An 18,484-nucleotide genomic window follows, 5' to 3' on the forward strand; every position below is an offset into this window, starting at 1 on the left:
TCGATAAAAGGTTGACCGTTATCCAAATCTGCAGTATGATGTCAATTACCACACTGTTTCTCAGTTTGTAAAAATGCATGTGCTGTAATGCATTTATAATGGAAGTCTAAGGGGCAAGAAATTGAAACTAAATGAACTAAATGAACTTTTTTGCAGTAAAATGAGCTTGCATTACATCATGTCTCTTTACACGACCATGTCAGGAGATAAAAATGAGTAAAAAAAAAAATAGTATAACTCTAAACATGTAGGCTTAATAGTCTTAATAGTATTAAAGTCTGTTAACTTTATTTGAAACCGTGTGAATTTTAGTGTTTATCCAGGTATAATGCCCCATAGATGTACACTGTAAGATAATTATATATATCCTCCAAGTAAAAACTGAGGGTTTAGCTTTGAGTCTGTGAAACTGGGGGAAAATCTTGTACTAAAATACATTCTTTAAAAAATATTCTTAACTATATTACATACCTTTGCTTCTCAAGAAAATGTACCGTCAAGATATTTTAGGTATCTAACATAATATATTTACATTTAAATAATTTAACCGATAAATACTTGTTATTAATGGGATTTTTAAGTGTCTTATTCCTTTATGTAAAGGACCTCTTCCCTCAAGGTGCATATATTATATGCTTTCCATGTACTTTAGAAGCTGAAGTCTTTGAAATGCATTTTCTCCTCAGTACAGTTCCTTCACCTTGTGTTTGCAGGTGTGCTGGTCTTGGTGTCTCCTCAGCCGTCATGGGGAGGTCAGGAGCGCTCTGGGTTTGGTTGCTTGGGACGAGCATGCGGTTGTTACTTCCCCTCGTCCTCTGTGTCACCTGCATCCATGGTCTTTTTCCGCCACAGCCACGGGTCTTCCTGTCATTTCAAGGTAAGAATGGTTAATGTCAGACTCCAGTCAGCACATTTCCTTTTAGATGGGGTCCTCTTCAAATGAATGTGCAACTTTGGCTTTGAGCCATGTGTTCAAAATTGCTTAAATACTAAGGATTAGCTGAAACATTTTCTAACTTAAAAGATGTGCTTTTTATTGGTCTATTGTTCATTGATTAGCAAAGAAATAATCTCATTCATTAACATCACTTTTAAACTTTGTTGACCAATGTGGACGTTTTCTGAAAGATTTGTATTTTTGGACTAGTTCATAAATGGCAAAGTTACTAATAATTTGGGACACAGTCAAATCTTTTAATCTGATTAAACTAAAGTCTGATCAAGGAAATTTTGAGTATTTTTGGGGACATATGGACTGTTATTAAAAATATGACATTAGACTAGTTGAATTGATCATTTGTGCCACACCAGACTTGCCCAATACTAATTTTGTATGTTTAATTGCAATTTCATTTCAATGTGTCACTATAGCAGACAGTTTAATGGTCTGCAATGATAAAGTTGCTTTAAACTGAAGTGCTAAATATCACAGTGACATCTAATACATGTATCTGTTGTTGTTGTTGATATATCCACAGTATGACATATAGCTGATATTATGAGCTTGAAACATTATCTCTGGGTGCTAACTCAAGAATAATGTTTCCATGACTTTGATCCTTCTACTGGAAATGGCTGAGCTGGTCTCATATCAGATGTCAGATCTTTCCTCTTATCTGCTGCAGCAAACACTTGACATAGTTGAGTAAGGGAATAGGTGGTGTGTCAGTGCATACGGCATCTTGATGGTCAGGTGTAGGAAACCAGTTGCTCTGCATTCTGGGAAAACATTTACTTTAATGACTTTCTGTCAGAAATTCTGTCACTGATTATTGTAAAAGATTATTTATAGATTTTTCACATGTAGTAATGATAATTATACAACCTGGGATTTTTTGACCAAACAACAATGTACCAAAAATACAAATTCACCATTCAAGTTGTTGGCATAAACTGCATTTTTTATTAATTTACTTATTTAAAAAACAATGTTTAGATCTGGACTAAATATCGAGAATCTTGTCAATGACTCAAATATAAGAGCCCAATTTATGCTGTGTTTCTCAGTGTTTGACATTGTCTGGATTCATCAGTGGTGGACATTTGTTTCTTGTTCTTACAATAACACTTTTTACATGCTTTCCAGCTTTCTGATTCCTTTCAATCCATGTTTTTGGCCTAATTTGTCATTCCATTCTTTCTCCTTGTCTTTCCAGCACATTCCCTAGTGTAGTCATCAGTCTATGTCTTATGCACTGAAAAGAAACAGCGGGAAGCTTTGGTAATAGTGTCAGAGCAGATCGTGCCATGGAAAAATTCCCCTCAGACTCAAGTATTCTGGAACGGTTTTGTATCTTTCTGAAGAACGCCACGTAACATGCTCTGTTTGACATTAATAAGAACATCCTAAACAGTTGGCTGTCACTATTCTGCAAACAAATTAAAGCCAGATTAGTTAGAACTAATCAAGCTAGCTTCATCTTTCACTATGTGTCTTCACAGCAGGTGTGGATTTGAGTGATGTCTTTGTGAGGTTGAGATAGCCTCTGGAGAAGTCATTCAGACCTCAGACCTCTGCAAATGATTTTCGTTTGAGAAAAGATTTCACTAGGTGATTTAGCGTAAATGCCAAAGACATCCTGACTATTGAAGAATCAGATGCGTTTGTATTTTGTAGAGTGTTTCACAGTAAATGAACAGTGTAATGTATAACCGGGGAATGTATCAACAGAAAAGATTTACAAGGTCCTGGTTTGTCATCTACATGATTTAGACATCCCTTTAGTCCCTTAGACCTACTGGATCATTTTCATCTTTCTGAGAGTTTTAGAAGAAGACAGATGTACAGGTTAAAAAACGTGAGTATTGCAGCGAGCAGGGTCTGAATAGGTCAACTGGATTGGACTGGGAATGCTCCAGATGTTCTGGGGTGTTTGAGGAGCTCTGGTAAAGACACATCTGAAAGTATCTTTATGGAGAGAGCTGGGAGCTATGGGTGTCTCTCAGCAGGAAGAATGGAATGAAAAATAAGAAGAATGGAAAAAGAAAAAAAACTCAATATTCCAGTTGAAGTTATCCATTAAAGAATAGCAGGATGGAAGCTAATTGAGAAAAGCTAAAGATAAAACCTTTTTCTGATATCAATTCATAAGCACATTCTACTGAAAATTGTGTACAAATCTCCATTTCATTTGAATGGGATGTTCTGTAAAGTTTTTCTTTGCTAACAATATAAAGTCAGAATATTTTAACTTTGGTGGTCAGTCTGGCATGAGCTCTTTTGAAACTCGAGTCTGAGAGTGTCTTTGCATAAGGCAAGATGTACACTGTAAAAATAAACAGGTAAAAAACAGCAGCTTTGGTTACTAATTTTACTGTAAAGAAATTTGGTAGCAACATTTTCGGTTTCGGTGCTGCCAGGATTCTGACTAGAACCAGAAAACCTGAGCATATCACACCAGTCCTCAGGTCCTTACACTGGCTTCCAGTTACATTTAGGATTGATTTTAAAGTACTTTTACTCGTATATAAGTCACTAAATGACCTAGGACCGAAATATATTGCAGATATGTTCACTGAATATAAACCTAACAGAGCACTCAGATCATTAGGATCAAGTTAGAAATACCAAGGGTTCACACAAAACAAGGGGAGTCTGCCTTTAGTTACTATGCTGCCTGCAGTTGGAATCAGCTTCCAGAAGAGATCAGATGTGCTAAAACACTATAGTCACATTTAAATCTAGACTCAAAACACATCTTTTTAGCTGTGCATTTGTTGAATGAGCACTGTGCAATGTCCGAACTGATTGCGCTATATTTTCACTGTTTTATGTTTTATTATTATTTTTATGTAAAATCATTTTCTAACTGTTTTTAAATGTTTTAATCATTTTAAAAGTTTTAAAATTACTTGTTTTATTTTTGTTATCATTTTTCTTCATGATTATTTTACTTTCTTTTATGTAAAGCACTTTGAATTACCATTGTGTACGAAATGTGCTATATAAATAAACTTGCCTTGCCTTGCCTTGCCTTTTACAGTTTTAACTTAAATTTACAGTTAAATACCATAATTTCTTTAACTAATATAATGTTAATATACTAAGCTATTGAAGTCTTGAAATGCAGGTGTTGATGAGAAAGTCACATGATGAACCAAAGCCTATCATAAGCAGCTTTTAAATACTAACATATATAGAAGGTGCACAGCGTCATTCACACAAACGTTAAACACCAACACGGTGAAAATGAAATAATGCAATAAACATAAATTTTACAGCATAAGGTGTAACGCACAACCCTAATATACAAAACTGATGAGAAAAAACTAAGAAGAAATATAGTTAACTCAACAAAACACAACAACAACAAATAAAAAAACATCAATTTTAAATGTACCGCAGGGAATTCTGGGAATGTCAATTTATGGTTATTCACCATATATAGTAGAGGAATTTACCGTTAAACATTTACAGGTTTTTCTCATTATAACAGTCCCTCCCAAAAATCTTTTTTGACAACAGCTAATAAAAATCTTTAAAAAAAAAACAAGATTTGTAAAATTTTACTTTAAAAAAATTATCAAAAACACAATTTAGTTAAGCAAAAAATGTTTTTTTTTGCTTATTATTTTTCTTTTGATTTTGAGGTGAAATATGATGAGGACATGCTCCTCCTCCCAAACAGTAATGACAACCAGACATTTGGCAAATTCATGAAGTCACCCTGAATAATAATGCATTCACTTCAATAATGACACAATAGCAAACAATTGGGTGGTAACTTGGCGCACCCCTTTTATAATGTCTGTTTATCAGTTCTGACCAGAATCCACCTAATCCAAAATTTGGTTTAAACCACATGTGTGAACTAAAGCCAGGTAACACAAGGCAACACCCTTTGCAAATAAAGGAGATCATGCTTGCTTCAATTGATACCCATGTTTATCTGTCCATGGGTGGTTTGTTGTGGTTTTCAGTTAACTTTCAGAAAAGTAAGGCATTTTAGGAATCTATTATAGGGAATTAATTCCACTCATGAGAAAACGCAAATGTTTTCAGCATCAACATTTGCCCAGCTTTAGTCTGAACTTTATGTTGTTTTACTAGCTATGTCAAACTCTGTTTATATCAGCTGGCAGTTCTGTTCTTTTTTATTTATAAACTGATATCTAACAGCGTATCAGCTGAGGCAAATACTGTATTTCATAATATAATCCATGCTTTAAAAAATAGAGGATGGAGAAGGCAGATGTTTTGCACGGCATAGTTTCCATGTCGGGACGGGAAGTCATCTTTGGAAAAAAAAGCCAGTTTGCATGGATTCACAAATGTACTCTTTCCACAAGAACACACACCACACATTTTAGTCCTCGGATTGTTTTGGTCATATGAAATAATGCAGTTTTAAAACACTTTTATCCTCCAGCAGGCCACAACATAGCATTTATGAGTGCGTGTATGAGCCATATACTAGCACTGATGCCATTATATGAGACCTTTAAGCATTCAAACTTTAAAAAAAGCTTCATTTATGAAAGTCTGATGTTTATCTTAATTACAGTCCGTTTACAGCAGAAAATCAAGAGTAACATTTGCTCAAACCCAGTCATGGTGAGGGTAAAACATTCTCAGAATTTTCTACCCCAGATATCACTTTGAGGATTAAACAATGTTGACCTCAGCCAACATCACATTCATCAGCTATAAGGTAATGTCTGTTGTTGTGGCTGAAGCCCAGAAGTGTGATGTTGAACAATCCATTCAAAAGACTAAAAACCTTTGGATTGACCATAATAATGATGTTTCTGCCATGATACATCTGATATCTTACGATAAGTGTACATTTACACAACCCAACAGACCCTTCACAAAGTCCCACCCCTCTTGTTGTTGTGTCCAACAAGCCATGGTGCTCTTACAACACACACCATGCTCTCAGCAGGGGAAAAAAAAATCCCTGAGCAAAGAGGGCACTGACAACACACTGACAGACAAGACAGAGCAGATTACATTTGGTATGAAACAAAGTCTCTGCTTTTGTATTTGGTCATTTTATAAGAAATTCAAACCATTAATAGTGTTTTGTGGCTCTTAAATGTGACAGATCACTAGTGCAATAGTTCAAGTGGCATGTGAACCGATCATCTCTTCCACTTCGTTATAGCATGAAATAAACACTGAGTCAACATCAGAAAGTCTCTTGTTTTAAATGGCGGAAAGATGTCAATACACACCATTTTCAATGCGGCTAAAACCGCTGTATTATGCATGCCAGGCCAGTAGTTGGCGATGTGACTTTGTGTTCACTTACACTAAACACGTTCACAAATCACATTTTTGTAGTTTACATAGAGACAATAACAATATTGATTTCAAAAACAACAAAAAGTTTTTCAAAGGTTGCATTTTCAATCCCCTGAAATGATGTTGCTGTGTCAAACAGCCAAAACGCATCTGTTTTTAGTTGAACATTTTATATATATCTGGTTTTTTTGTTTCGCATTTTCAGTTTTACAATCACTTGGCGAGTTAACACAGAAGTCTAATACTGTACTAACAATCAACAATCACCTTCAACTTGGCTTTTTGGGTGTCTGAAGTTAAGAGGTCATGGTTACTATAAGTCATTTTAGGGTTAGAATGAGGTCAGATAAATTATATATGGAGCATCAGCCTGTTTCAAGTTGAGATCTACAGACCGAGTTCTTAGGAGTGGTAAAACGGAGTATTTTAGCTAAGGTTAATAGCTATGAACATTGAAAACATGTCAAATATTAAGCAATGAACACACGCAAACAGTGCAGAATGGTTGGGGAATGGCATTCTTTACAAAACATGTCTTGTCAAAGCTGTCAGCAGTGGCATACTAAGGCCAGTAAATGTGTTTATCTGCAGGCTATGTCTAGGTTAACTGTACTGATCGAGTTAGAGCTTAGACCGCAGTGCTTGAGGCAGGCAATATCTGTTCTCTTTCTTGCCCCCATTTAACCTCTGCCTCAAGGTCTCTCGTTCACCTTTTTAACCTGGGTAAATATCACTGTTTACTCTGTTTGCTTGCAGATACCATGATCAATTCATGTCTGTCAATACTGAAAACAACCGGTTGTAACGGTGGAGTTAACGCTTGTTCAGCTCTAATGATTCATGCGAATGTATTCAAGAACTGTTTTCATCCTTCTAGACTTTCGAAGCCTTTCATGCTATCTGTTTGCTCAAACTGTGCAAGTCTACAGCTTTGAAAAGAATGTTTCAAGCCCAAATATGTTTTATGGTTTTAAAGGTTTTCCAGCTGAGTTGCCAAAACTCTAAATTGTAAAAGGAAAGAGGTTGGTTAAAGAGAAAAAGAAAGGAAACATTGGTGTAATGGAGTAGACGGGTCCTTCCTGTGTTCTTTTATATATACAAATGTGAATTTCATTTTCCAAATGAGACTCACTTTAGTCTACATGATTGTGTTCACTTGAATGCTTCCAAATTACTTTGGGCTTTGGCTTTTCTACATTCAGCCTGCATGGTTACAGAAGAAATGACCAAAATACAAATGATTTATAACTATATTGTAGCTGAGTTTAGTTTAGGGTACATAAATCATAAAACCAAAATCAAAATTTAGAGATTAAAATTGTATGTGTTCTGTAGCTGTGTGTGGAGACTGGTGTATGTGTGTGTTGGATGTGGGAGAATAAAATCATTCGCAGGACTCCCGTAAGATTGAAATATTTAAACTAGGGCTGTCAGTTGAGTAAAAGTTTTTAATTACATGATGTTTTGATTCTTTTTTTTTACAAATATCTTGAATTTTAGGTCATAACCGCATTTACAGAGTTGTTGGCCTGCATCATATTTGTCAATAGTCAACTTTATGGAATGTAAGATAACTTACAGGATTGGGGGCGGGGCCAGTGCGTTAACTGCGTTTTGTAGATCAACGAATTTTAGAAAGACTATAAAAGATCTTTGTGAGACCGCGATAAACTGAGATTGAAGGGAGCGCCCTTTGCTGGCATTCTGCCATGCCAAACCAGGTACGCAACATCCTATTGCATTTAGTTAAAAATATAAGTGGTTTGTAAATGTGAAGGCTTTAATAACAAATATTTATCGGGAGTGTTTATGCTGGGATGTTGTGGCTAGGTGACACAAAACCTACTTTTTCATGTTGCTAATTAATACTAACACAGAAGTAACTTGATTACTTTTAAAAGAAATAATCAGTAATTGAATTACATTTTGAGAGTAACTTGCCCAACACTGATAGACAGCAACGCAACTGAAACTTTCAAGGCACAGAAAGGTAGTAAGGTCAACGTTAAAATAGTCCATGCGACATTACTGGTTCGACCATAATTTTATGAAGCTACGAGAATACTTTTTGTGCACAAAGAACAAGGGTGAGTAGGATTAATGACAGAAATTCCATCTCAGAATGTTTTTGGGGGAAATTTTGCATTAAAATGACAGTTTTTGTCAGATTCACCCCAGTCTTTTTATCGTCACTGTTTTAGGTAAATCAGCATGCAACACTCATGCATGTGCATGTTTATGTATAAGCGAGGTTTGCCTCGTATTAAGGTGAAAGGTCACAGGGGACCCAAGGGGATCACTGACAGGTGAAGATGTGGCCATGTGCTAATTGGGGCAAAGCAGCCATTAGCATGATGGGTAGTTTAACGTGTAAAGTTACAGCCCCTGTGCGGTGCCAGAGAAATACAGCACTGTAATCAAGCCCGACCTGACGTAGAGAGATACGGAGGATCTAAGACTGCTGATAAACTTCAATGCTGCCAAGAGAGCTACCCCATCTGAACTCTGTGCTAATGTTATGCTATCTGAAGCAGGAATCTGACAGAACTGTAAAATGTATTACCAATAAATGTGAATTAAAGCCCAATCATTTTGAATCGTATTCAAACAGGAAGCACTTGTTTTCCTTTGCAGACTTTCTAAATGAGCTGCCTTGTCTTCTGTTGACTTCAACAATTTGATCTGTAAAGTTAAATTATTAATTTTCTTAGTAGGCTGAAAATAATAAGCCCTTTTTTTTTGCATTGCATGCTTTGTGGATGTTTGTGAAGGTTCATGAGACATACTCTGTTCAAAATCATTATTATTTATCATTAAACAATTAAAAATTATAATTCAATATTAAATAATTATTATTTTTTCAAACTTTTTTAATTTTTAGAAATTGTATTTGTTAAACATATATTAATTTAAAGCTGTTTTTATATTCAATTCAGTTTTTGATAACCTTGGTTTAAGGTACAAAATCATTTTTATTAAAGTTTAATATTACATTATATATTTTAAGGAAATTAATTTTGTTAGAGTATAACTCCCAAAATATGCCACAAACAAGGGCTGTATTATAAATTTTATGACACTTATGTGCACTATGAATATGGCAAATTGGGACTCACACATGGAGTGCAATCAAGTTCTTCTTCCACCATGTACAAGAGAACCATTGTAACAGTGTTGACTGGCAACCCAGGAGGACAGATGCGTTTAAGGATTTAAGAACAAAATGGCAGCGCAGCTAAAACAAATTGACGCAGTCAGTTGCTAACAGTGCTGTCAGTGTGAAATGCAATGCATGCAGGTCTTCTTCCCCTCTGCCAGTATTTATAAAAGCTTATCGAATGAGAGTGCTAGTGTATTTGTGTATGTGTGAGTGTGTATGTGTGCATTCTAGAGGCCGGAGGAATGTGGCTAATGTCAAGAGGACAGACTGTCTGACGACTCTGTCGCATGTTACACTACAGTCTGGGAGGTCAAGGTTCATTGAGCACATCTCAACCTGCTTCCTGTGTTCATCCTAAATCAAAGTTTATCACAAAGTCTATAGAAAATATAAAAGAAAAATCAAAGCCTAATGATTGCTAGGGTGTTTTGGGTGATTTCAAGGCACTGTTATATTAGTATTATTTATGTTATTATAGTATTAAGATTTTATTTTTATATTTTCAGTTTTAATTTTAAATGAAAAAAAAATTATTGCGATTTTTGTCCTTTTTATTAGTTTTATTATCTTAGTTTAGTATTTAGATTCAATTTCAGATTTAGATTAAATAATTTTAGTACTTTAAGTTATTTTCATTTCCCCCCCAGTTTTATTTTAATTATAAAAAAAAAAAAAGAAAAAAAAAAAAAAGTACTGGTCCAAGTGTCTATGAAATGATGTCTACAGGATTTTTCAATGTTTCAACCAGGCAATTATCGATAATACTTACTGATTATAAAACTATGATTTACATTTTATTTTAATATTCATTTCAAACTGTGCTTTTGTCATTGACTACGTTTACATGTAGTGATCGACCGATGTATCTGTTTACCGATATTTTTCCCGATATTTAAGCATTTTTCCATAATCGGGTATCGGTTTTGTAATATCGGATTCGCCGATTTACGGCGCCATCTTGTGGCCGTTTTGAGATTTCCCCCATTGCAGCCCGGGTGTCTGAGGAGATCAGTCAACAACAACTCAGTGCACAGGTAAATATATGTTCTACTTGGTTTGCTTTAATTAATCAACTTTATTTAACATAACAGACATGCACAAATGAGATCTGAGACATAAATTCCTGATATAGTTAATTTATGCAGCTTGTTTCTAAACAATTGAGACGAACTCATTGAGTCACGTAGTGTAATTCATCATGTCCTGTCCCAATAAAGACGTATCTTTACATGAATTAAATAAAACAGACATGAATGAGTGCATGTTGAAAATAAAAGCGTTGAATTTAATTCTCCATCTGTTGTATTTGCTCACCATTAGTCTAGAAGAGAAAGTTTGTTCATATTGCTTAGCAACTGACGGATGATCTGGAGGCTTAAGCACGGCGACTGAATGAAAATTTTGACAAGATTATCTTGTTTAAACACCCTAGATTATATTATCATTTACTACATAACAATTATTTCGCTAATACACATATAAATATAGCCTACCGCTTTGTGGAAATTAATTATTTATTATCTCCATGCGCGATCGCGGTTGATTAAGTTATAGTCAAACAGCACTTTGTCAGTTGGCATTTCATGATCTAACGTTAGATTGAATATAGATCATAAAATGCCAACTGACAAGTGCTGTTTAACTTTATATAGTCTCGGGAAAAAAAGTTCGTTCATATTGCTCAGCACCTGACTGGGTTGATGATCAGGAAGCCTCAAGCAATGCCACTGAATGAAACTTTTGACAAGATTATCTTGTTTAAACACCCTAGATTATATTAATATTTACTACATAACAATTATTTCGCTAATACACATATAGGCTACATATACCGCTTTGTGGAAATTAATTATTTATTATCTCCATGCGCGATCGCGGTTGATTAAATTATAGTCAAACAGCACTTTGTCAGTTGGCATTTCATGATCTAACGTTAGATTGAATCTAGATCATAAAATGCCAACTGACAAGTGCTGTTTAACTTTATATAGTCTCGGGAAAAAAGTTCGTTCACATTGCTCAGCATCTGACTGGGTTGATGATCAGGAAGCCTCAAGCACGGCCACTGCATGACATTTTTGAAGGAAGCAGGCTTACAGGTCAGAATGCTGAAAGACTCTGTTTTCTACACTAAAACCTAGTTCTTCTTAACTGGGAGTAAATAGCTATGCACTCCTAAATAGCCCTCCCGCCCCCACCAATATGTTAGAATCATTTTTGTGCTTTATTTTTTTACCTGTTTTTATTTTTTTTACCTCATCAAAGCTTTTATTTTAAAACAAAGACACTTAGTAACAGTGCACTTAAATTTTTTGGACTCAGACCCCTCTATTTATTTGTGTATAAATATAATGTTTGTTTTTTTTTGTTTGCAAGGGGGGAGTGATTGTTATAAATAAAATGTTTTTTTTTCAGCTCATTTGTGTTGTAATAATTGTCAGAAACAGAAGTATAACAGTAAATAAATATCGGTTCTGCATATCGGTTATCGGGTACATAAACATACAAATAATCGGTATCGGTATCGGTTATAAAAAACCAATATCGGTCGATCACTATTTACATGCTGTTAAAATTCGGGTTATGGTCGGGTTAAGGTCACTATTTGGGTTTCTGAAACATTCGGGATAACCCGTTTACATGCGTGAGCAGAGAGAGTTACTCCTGTATACATGGAATGTGTAATCAGTCGCCAATATCCCGATGTAAACAGCGACGCACGGTTAGCGTCTGGACGTAAAACGCACTATGCGTCATTTCCGATTCTTCTTCCTGTATCCAAAGACTCAAAAGACCAAGATTCCTTGCGAATAGAACATGCGCAGAACACACATTTTGATGGGGATATGCCGAAACGCGTTTACAAGACCAAATATTCGGGTTAGAAAAGGGGTACCCCAGGTATAATATCCCGGTTTTTAAAAACCGGGATATGAGCATATCCGGGTTTTGCCGGTGTTTACATGGCCGTGCGCGACCGGGTTATTGCTAATATCCCGGTTTTGAACGGGTTATTGGCTGCATGTAAACGTAGTCAGTGGTATTGTCCCCCCCGCCCCACCCCACAGTATTTAGATAGCATTTTTATTTCAGATTTAGATTAAGTAATCTTAGCTATTCTAATTATTTACATTTTTTCAAGTTTTATTTAATTTAAAAAAAATAACCTTTACGTTTTTTCTTTCTTTTTCTCTTCAAAGTCTCTATAATATGATGTCTCCAGGAATTTGGCAATATATTAAAAAGGCAAAAATCCAAAATTTCTACTGGTTATAAAACTAATTAAAGAGCTTTTTCAATGTCAAAATACAGGTGCATCTCAAAAAACAAAAAATTGTTCTGGAAAGTATGTTCATTTACTGTACATGTACTTTTTTGGTCTTTTGTTTCTCATTTTCCTCTTGACAATACTCCATAGATTCTCTGGGGTTCAGGTCTGGTGAGTTTGCTGGCCAGTCAAGCACACCAACACTATGGTCATTTAACCAACTTATGGTGCTTTTGGCAGTGTGGCATTTGCCAGATCCTGCTGAAAAATGAAATAAGCATCTTCAAAAAGCTGGTCAGCAGAAGGAAGCATGAAGTGCCCCAAAATGTCTTGGTAAACGGGTGCAGTGACTTTGGTTTCCAAAAAAACATAATGGACCAACACCAGCAGATGACATTGCTCCCCAAATCATCACAGACTGCCCAAACTTAACACTGGACTTCAAGCAACTTATCCACCCTTCCTCCAGACTCTAGGACCTTGGTTTCTAAATGAAATGCTATTATCTTAAAAAAGGAACTTTTTTAACCAATGGCAACAGTCAATTTCTTCTTCTCCTTAGCCCAGGTAAGACGCCTCTGACTTTGTCTGTGGTTCAGGAGTGGCTTAACAAGAGGAATACGACAAATGTAACTAGTTGTGTGATGGCTCTTGATGCCTTGACCCCAGCCTCAGTCCATTCCTTGTGAAGTTCACTTAAATTCTTGAATCGATTTTGCTTGACAATCCTCATTAGGCTGCGGTTCTCTCGGTTGGTTGTGCATCATTTTCTTCTACACTTTTCCTTCCACTCAACTTTCTTTTAACATGCTTGGATACAGCACTTTGTGAACAGCCAGCTTCTTTGGCAATGAATGTCTGTGGCTCCTTGTTAAGGGTGATCAGATCAGCAGTCTTCCCCATGATTGTGTAGCCTAGTGAACCAAACTGTGAGACCATTTTGAAGGCTCAGGAAACCTTTGCAGGTGTTTTGAGTTGAATAGCTGATTGGCATGTCACCATATTCTAATTTGTTGAGATGAATTGAGTGAATTGGTGGGGTTCTGTTAAATGTGAGCCACAAATAATCACAATTAAAAGAACCAAAGATTTTAATTCAGTGCACACAGACTGAATTAGTTTATTTAATACACGAGTTTCACAATTGGAATTGAATTACTGAAATAAGTGAACTTTTTTATGACATTCTAATTTACGTAAGCTTAAAAGATGCACCTATATAAATACGTAAGCTTAAAAGTAAAAAAAAAAAAAAAAAAAAAAAACTGTAATCCTAATTATATGATTATAACCCTAATGGTACTTTAGCAAGTACCAATCATTTTACAACATTTTAGATCATGCCACTGAACTAGGGCCAAAGATATTGTGAGCTTTAATGAGGATGACATATACGGTTGCCTAGACAGAGGCTAGGAGTCTACGAGTATGTGTGAAATCACTTACACATCACATTATGTGAGTTTAACCATGCAGAACCAAACCAAAGAACCATGTTATTGTCTACACAGCGGCAGCTTTTGAAAGGGGTTTAAAGTCATGTCTTGAAGGCCAGAGGCACTCCATCTTCATGAAGAACATGAGTTCTGGGTGCTCCAGCAACACTGGCACCAGTAGCTTTCTGAATGAATGGGACATTGCCTTTATATTTGCATACAGTTAATTTATGCACACCAGCTTTTAGCTTTCAGGCGATGAGGGGGAAAAGTTAACAAAAGCTGAGGCTGTAGTTGGAGCTTAAGCCTGTACAGAAAAGTTAATGGAGCCTGGAAAGCTTTGGCTTGAGTTTTGAACTACAATTAGTGTCTCTCAGCAGGTTCATGCAATCGTTTGTCCACATGGTGTTAGTTGTGTTAGAGACCTGATAATCCGTTGACATTCTGAGAGTGAGTTAGCTTACAAATGCAAATTTATATCAGAGTTGTCCTAAAATGTATATATATGCAAGTTTTTTTATTTTTTATTGTTCGATTCAAAATGTTTGCATAACATTGTATTCTTACAGACAATTTTTATATGTATGATTAATAAGATTATTTATTCATTAATTAAAAATATAAATTAGGGCTGTCAAGAAATTTTAATAAAGTCTAAATCTAAATATTTGCAACCAATATAAAAATGTTTCACAATATGTAACAAAATTATATTTTCATATTCAATCTCAATGCATCTTAAAGGGATCAAGACATGAAAAATCTGCTTTCTTCATCTGGCATAAGAGTTTCATAATTTAAAATGTCCTCCTCATTATAAAGAAAGCAATTATTTAAATCTAGCTCCAAAAATTATTCGTTTTTGGATCCAGGGGTCAAGGTGACGTCACCTGGGCGCAGTCATTTGCATAAACACTATCACCAGAGCAAGACATTGATGAATAGTGTACTTCTCATCATAGACCACGCCCACTTGCATTCACTCTCTTAACGGCTCTTGATCACGCTAAATGTGTCACGTTGCATCAAAAGCAAATAGAGATGACAATCACTGCCGCTATCTTGTCTACACTGGATACAGTACACAGAAGATATCAGAATATTCCCAGCTTAAGGAACAAGTGGATAGCTTATTTTTAATTAGGGTTGCACCGAATGTAGAAAAGCTATAAGTGAAAAGACTGAATAGTATGTACTGAACAATGAAGTGATGCGATTAAATAGAAGCGCGCACTAAAGCGGAGTTCACACTAGCAGAGACTTTGACTTTCGGGAGCGACAGCCAATAGGAAAGAAGACAGCAGAGCTCATGTGATTGCCTTGAGATTCTCCTCTCAGCCATAGATAAACATACGAAAATGAAAACAAATAATAATAACAAAAAAAGAGTAAGCTCTGTTTCTCATTCATTTTGTAAATTAGGCACAGTGTCATGGAGAGCTCACAAAAAATAATTTGTTGAAAGATGAAGCGTTACTAGATCAAAGTGCAGGTTTTTTTGTTTGTTTTTATTATGTTGTCAAAACACTCACATGCTATAGCGAGGGGCAATGACGTTAGCCAATCATAACAGTGGTAAATTCCTGACAAGCCTTGAAGGCCCCGCCCCTTAAAACAGGTCATTTTAGACAGAGGGTCAAAATGAGGGTTGAAAATAATAATTTTTCCACATATTTGTTTTTTGTATAAAAAGAAACAACAACCACACATTATTAACATTATAAGTATGCCTCAAGTAACATATAAAAATAACAAAAAAATAAATTTTCAACCTTGTTTCTGTTTTAATGCAGAAACAAGGTTGTTCATACAGTCTGGTTAAATATGTTACGGCTGCCAGTTAGATTGATTTACTTTGTTGTACTTTCAAATTACATGGAAAATCTGAGCTCAGGTCTGAAATCAGTAGTAGTGATTATAATCTGAAGGCAGGCTGATTTTTGGTTAAAGCATTGGCAGTCAAGACGGAGGCGCATGCAGCGCTTCAGAGTGATATTAGTGGGCAACCTAAACCAGACATTTGGCACCATGACTTTAAAATCATTTCAGCTTCTCTTATAAAAGTGCTCAGCTGTTAGGAATCTGTTTTTATGATCTTTCCAAGAGCAAACGTGTTCCTTGTAAGGCTTACAGACTGATGCTATTCTGTTAACCAGCTCTAAGAAGCTGATGATATTCTCACCAGGCCAATTCACATTCCATTTAATGCATTAGATTGATTTACTCACATTTACGAGTTTGTTGTTGTTTTCAACTTCATTCCACGCGTAAAATAAAATCATATCCAGAATCATGCAACTTGACAAAAGATGTGCAACCACTTAAGAGTTCAGATTTTTTGATAAAACAGCTTAAAATTAACCAGATGTGCAGTCACATTTAACACTGAATTTTTCAAATGTAAGTGAAATACAGTCTACAGGAATTTTATGTCAAGGCGAAATATTTCCCCACACATATTCTGCACTAGGTTTGATTATCTGTATCTGTATTTTTATGCTCTACTGTTAGTGTTATCTCTATGCACCAAGGGTCTGAGAGTAACGCAATTTCAATTCTCTGTATGTATGTACTGTACATGTGGAAGAATTGACAATAAAGCAGACTTGACTTAGTAATATAAATGGATGTATGGAATATTTCCATAAGCCACTGTATATCCCAGAACTAGCCATCAACATATTTATTCAAAAAAAAATTCTACAATTGTCTAATAAAGCTAAATTAATTGGAATGTGACAGCTGATATTTGTATTTGTTTATTTGACGGGACCAACTTATTTACTTAATTTTATCTTGGTTTAAGCATCCATCAATTTTTGTCATTGTAGTGGATTCATGAACAAAGCAAAGCCAGTATTGACAACAATGGGCTGGTAATGGGTTTAGCAAAAAAATATGGATTATTTGATCCATGTCAAGGTGAATGTGTACTCATTAAACTCTTAAACCTACCAGCGTTTCTTTAATCTTGTAACCTTGTGCCCTGTACATCCAGTATGGATTTCTCTGGATGCTTCTTTTTTAGGATCAAACGTGGTCTTGCATGTCTTTATGGTCTCCTCTGAGCAGATCGAGACCCATAGCCCTCTCCTGCCATTTAATAATGGATGTTCAAGAAGTTTCTTAGCACAAAAAGGCTTTGTTCCAGTTCTGCTCCACTGCGCTGAATAAATGAAAACAAAAAGGTCGTGAGTGGAATGAGGAACAGGATGCTCATCTATAACAAGATAGCATACTTGAGGTTCTGAGTTCATCTCTTGGTTGGCTGCTCAAAGCTTGCTCATATTAAAGGTCTGAAAAAGATCATCTTGTTCACATTGCTAATGGAGTCTACTAAGTCCATACGTGTGTTTCCTGCCTCTCTGTTTTGGAATTACCCATTGTGGATTAATTACCAAACTGTTTGCATTGCTCATCATCTTCCTTGTGCATTTCATTCCACTGTAGTTGAATGCTTTCAGCAATGGAAGAGCTCGGTTCCTTTCACAGCTAATTTAAAACGAGGCAAACTGTAGTAGTTTCCGGTTTTGACTACACAAGCTCATAAACGACTTATCCACATATCGAATATCAAACCACTTAAGTGCTCAGGAAAAGGCCTAGACATAACACTTCTACAAAAACGTTCCCAGCTCTTCTTCTCAAGACAACCCTTCCAGAACACCACACCATCGCCAGTTTAAAGAGCACCCTACTGGGCAAACAACACTAGCCATGTCATGGTCAACTGTAGCTACAAAGCAACACCCAGCATGTCTCCTCCAGGATTGATCCTACTAGAATGTGTGACGAACATCTTCGTGTTGATTTTCCTGATTCAACCATGCAGGAATGTGGTCAAGCCCATGACTAATACTATGTGGGGGAATATCACAAACAAAATGTATTCATTATCAAAAGCCCTATTGACGTGATTTAGCCTGGGGTTTAAAGTTACATATCAAACTTTAAAGTATGGAAAATGGTTTTGATTTGCTTCATATTCATCATGTGTGCCGCTTTTGATATTTGACAGTGAGTTTGATTTCTGGAAGCAGTCGAACTCAAAGTTTTCGTCTGGGTTGATGTCTGCCAACTTTCAACGATGTAGCACAACTATGCATTCTTCATCTTTTATCCACACTGAGATCAGGACCCTCATTAATAGTCTCTTGACAGTAGTCATGATTGGACTAAACTATGTTTTTGAATTAATTATATGCTTTAAATTGTGGTTGACCTTTACAAAAATCCTTATGTGGTTTGTAATTCCCTTTCGCTGATGACTAGGTTCTCCAGGCATTTGCTTGAGCTGTGTGTAGATAGATCCCTGACGTGATTCCCATTTTTTGGACTGTTGAGTCTGGAGTCATTCATTTATTCACAAAACA

General features: G+C 35.8%; 1 protein-coding gene across 1 annotated transcript in view; it reads left to right on the forward strand.

Moving 5' to 3' along the window:
• LOC113061857 (semaphorin-3C-like) overlaps positions 1-18,484 on the forward strand; it is a 53,755-nt gene that overhangs the window by 5,780 nt on the left and 29,491 nt on the right. Inside the window, exon 2 of the mRNA XM_026231332.1 lies at positions 714-877. Within this exon, the coding sequence (XP_026087117.1) occupies positions 745-877 (133 nt within the window). The 5' untranslated portion in view covers positions 714-744. The remainder of the gene's footprint in view (positions 1-713; positions 878-18,484) is intronic.

The sequence above is a fragment of the Carassius auratus genome, chromosome 4 (genome assembly GCF_003368295.1).
Source record: "Carassius auratus strain Wakin chromosome 4, ASM336829v1, whole genome shotgun sequence".
Classification (NCBI taxonomy): domain Eukaryota; kingdom Metazoa; phylum Chordata; class Actinopteri; order Cypriniformes; family Cyprinidae; genus Carassius; species Carassius auratus.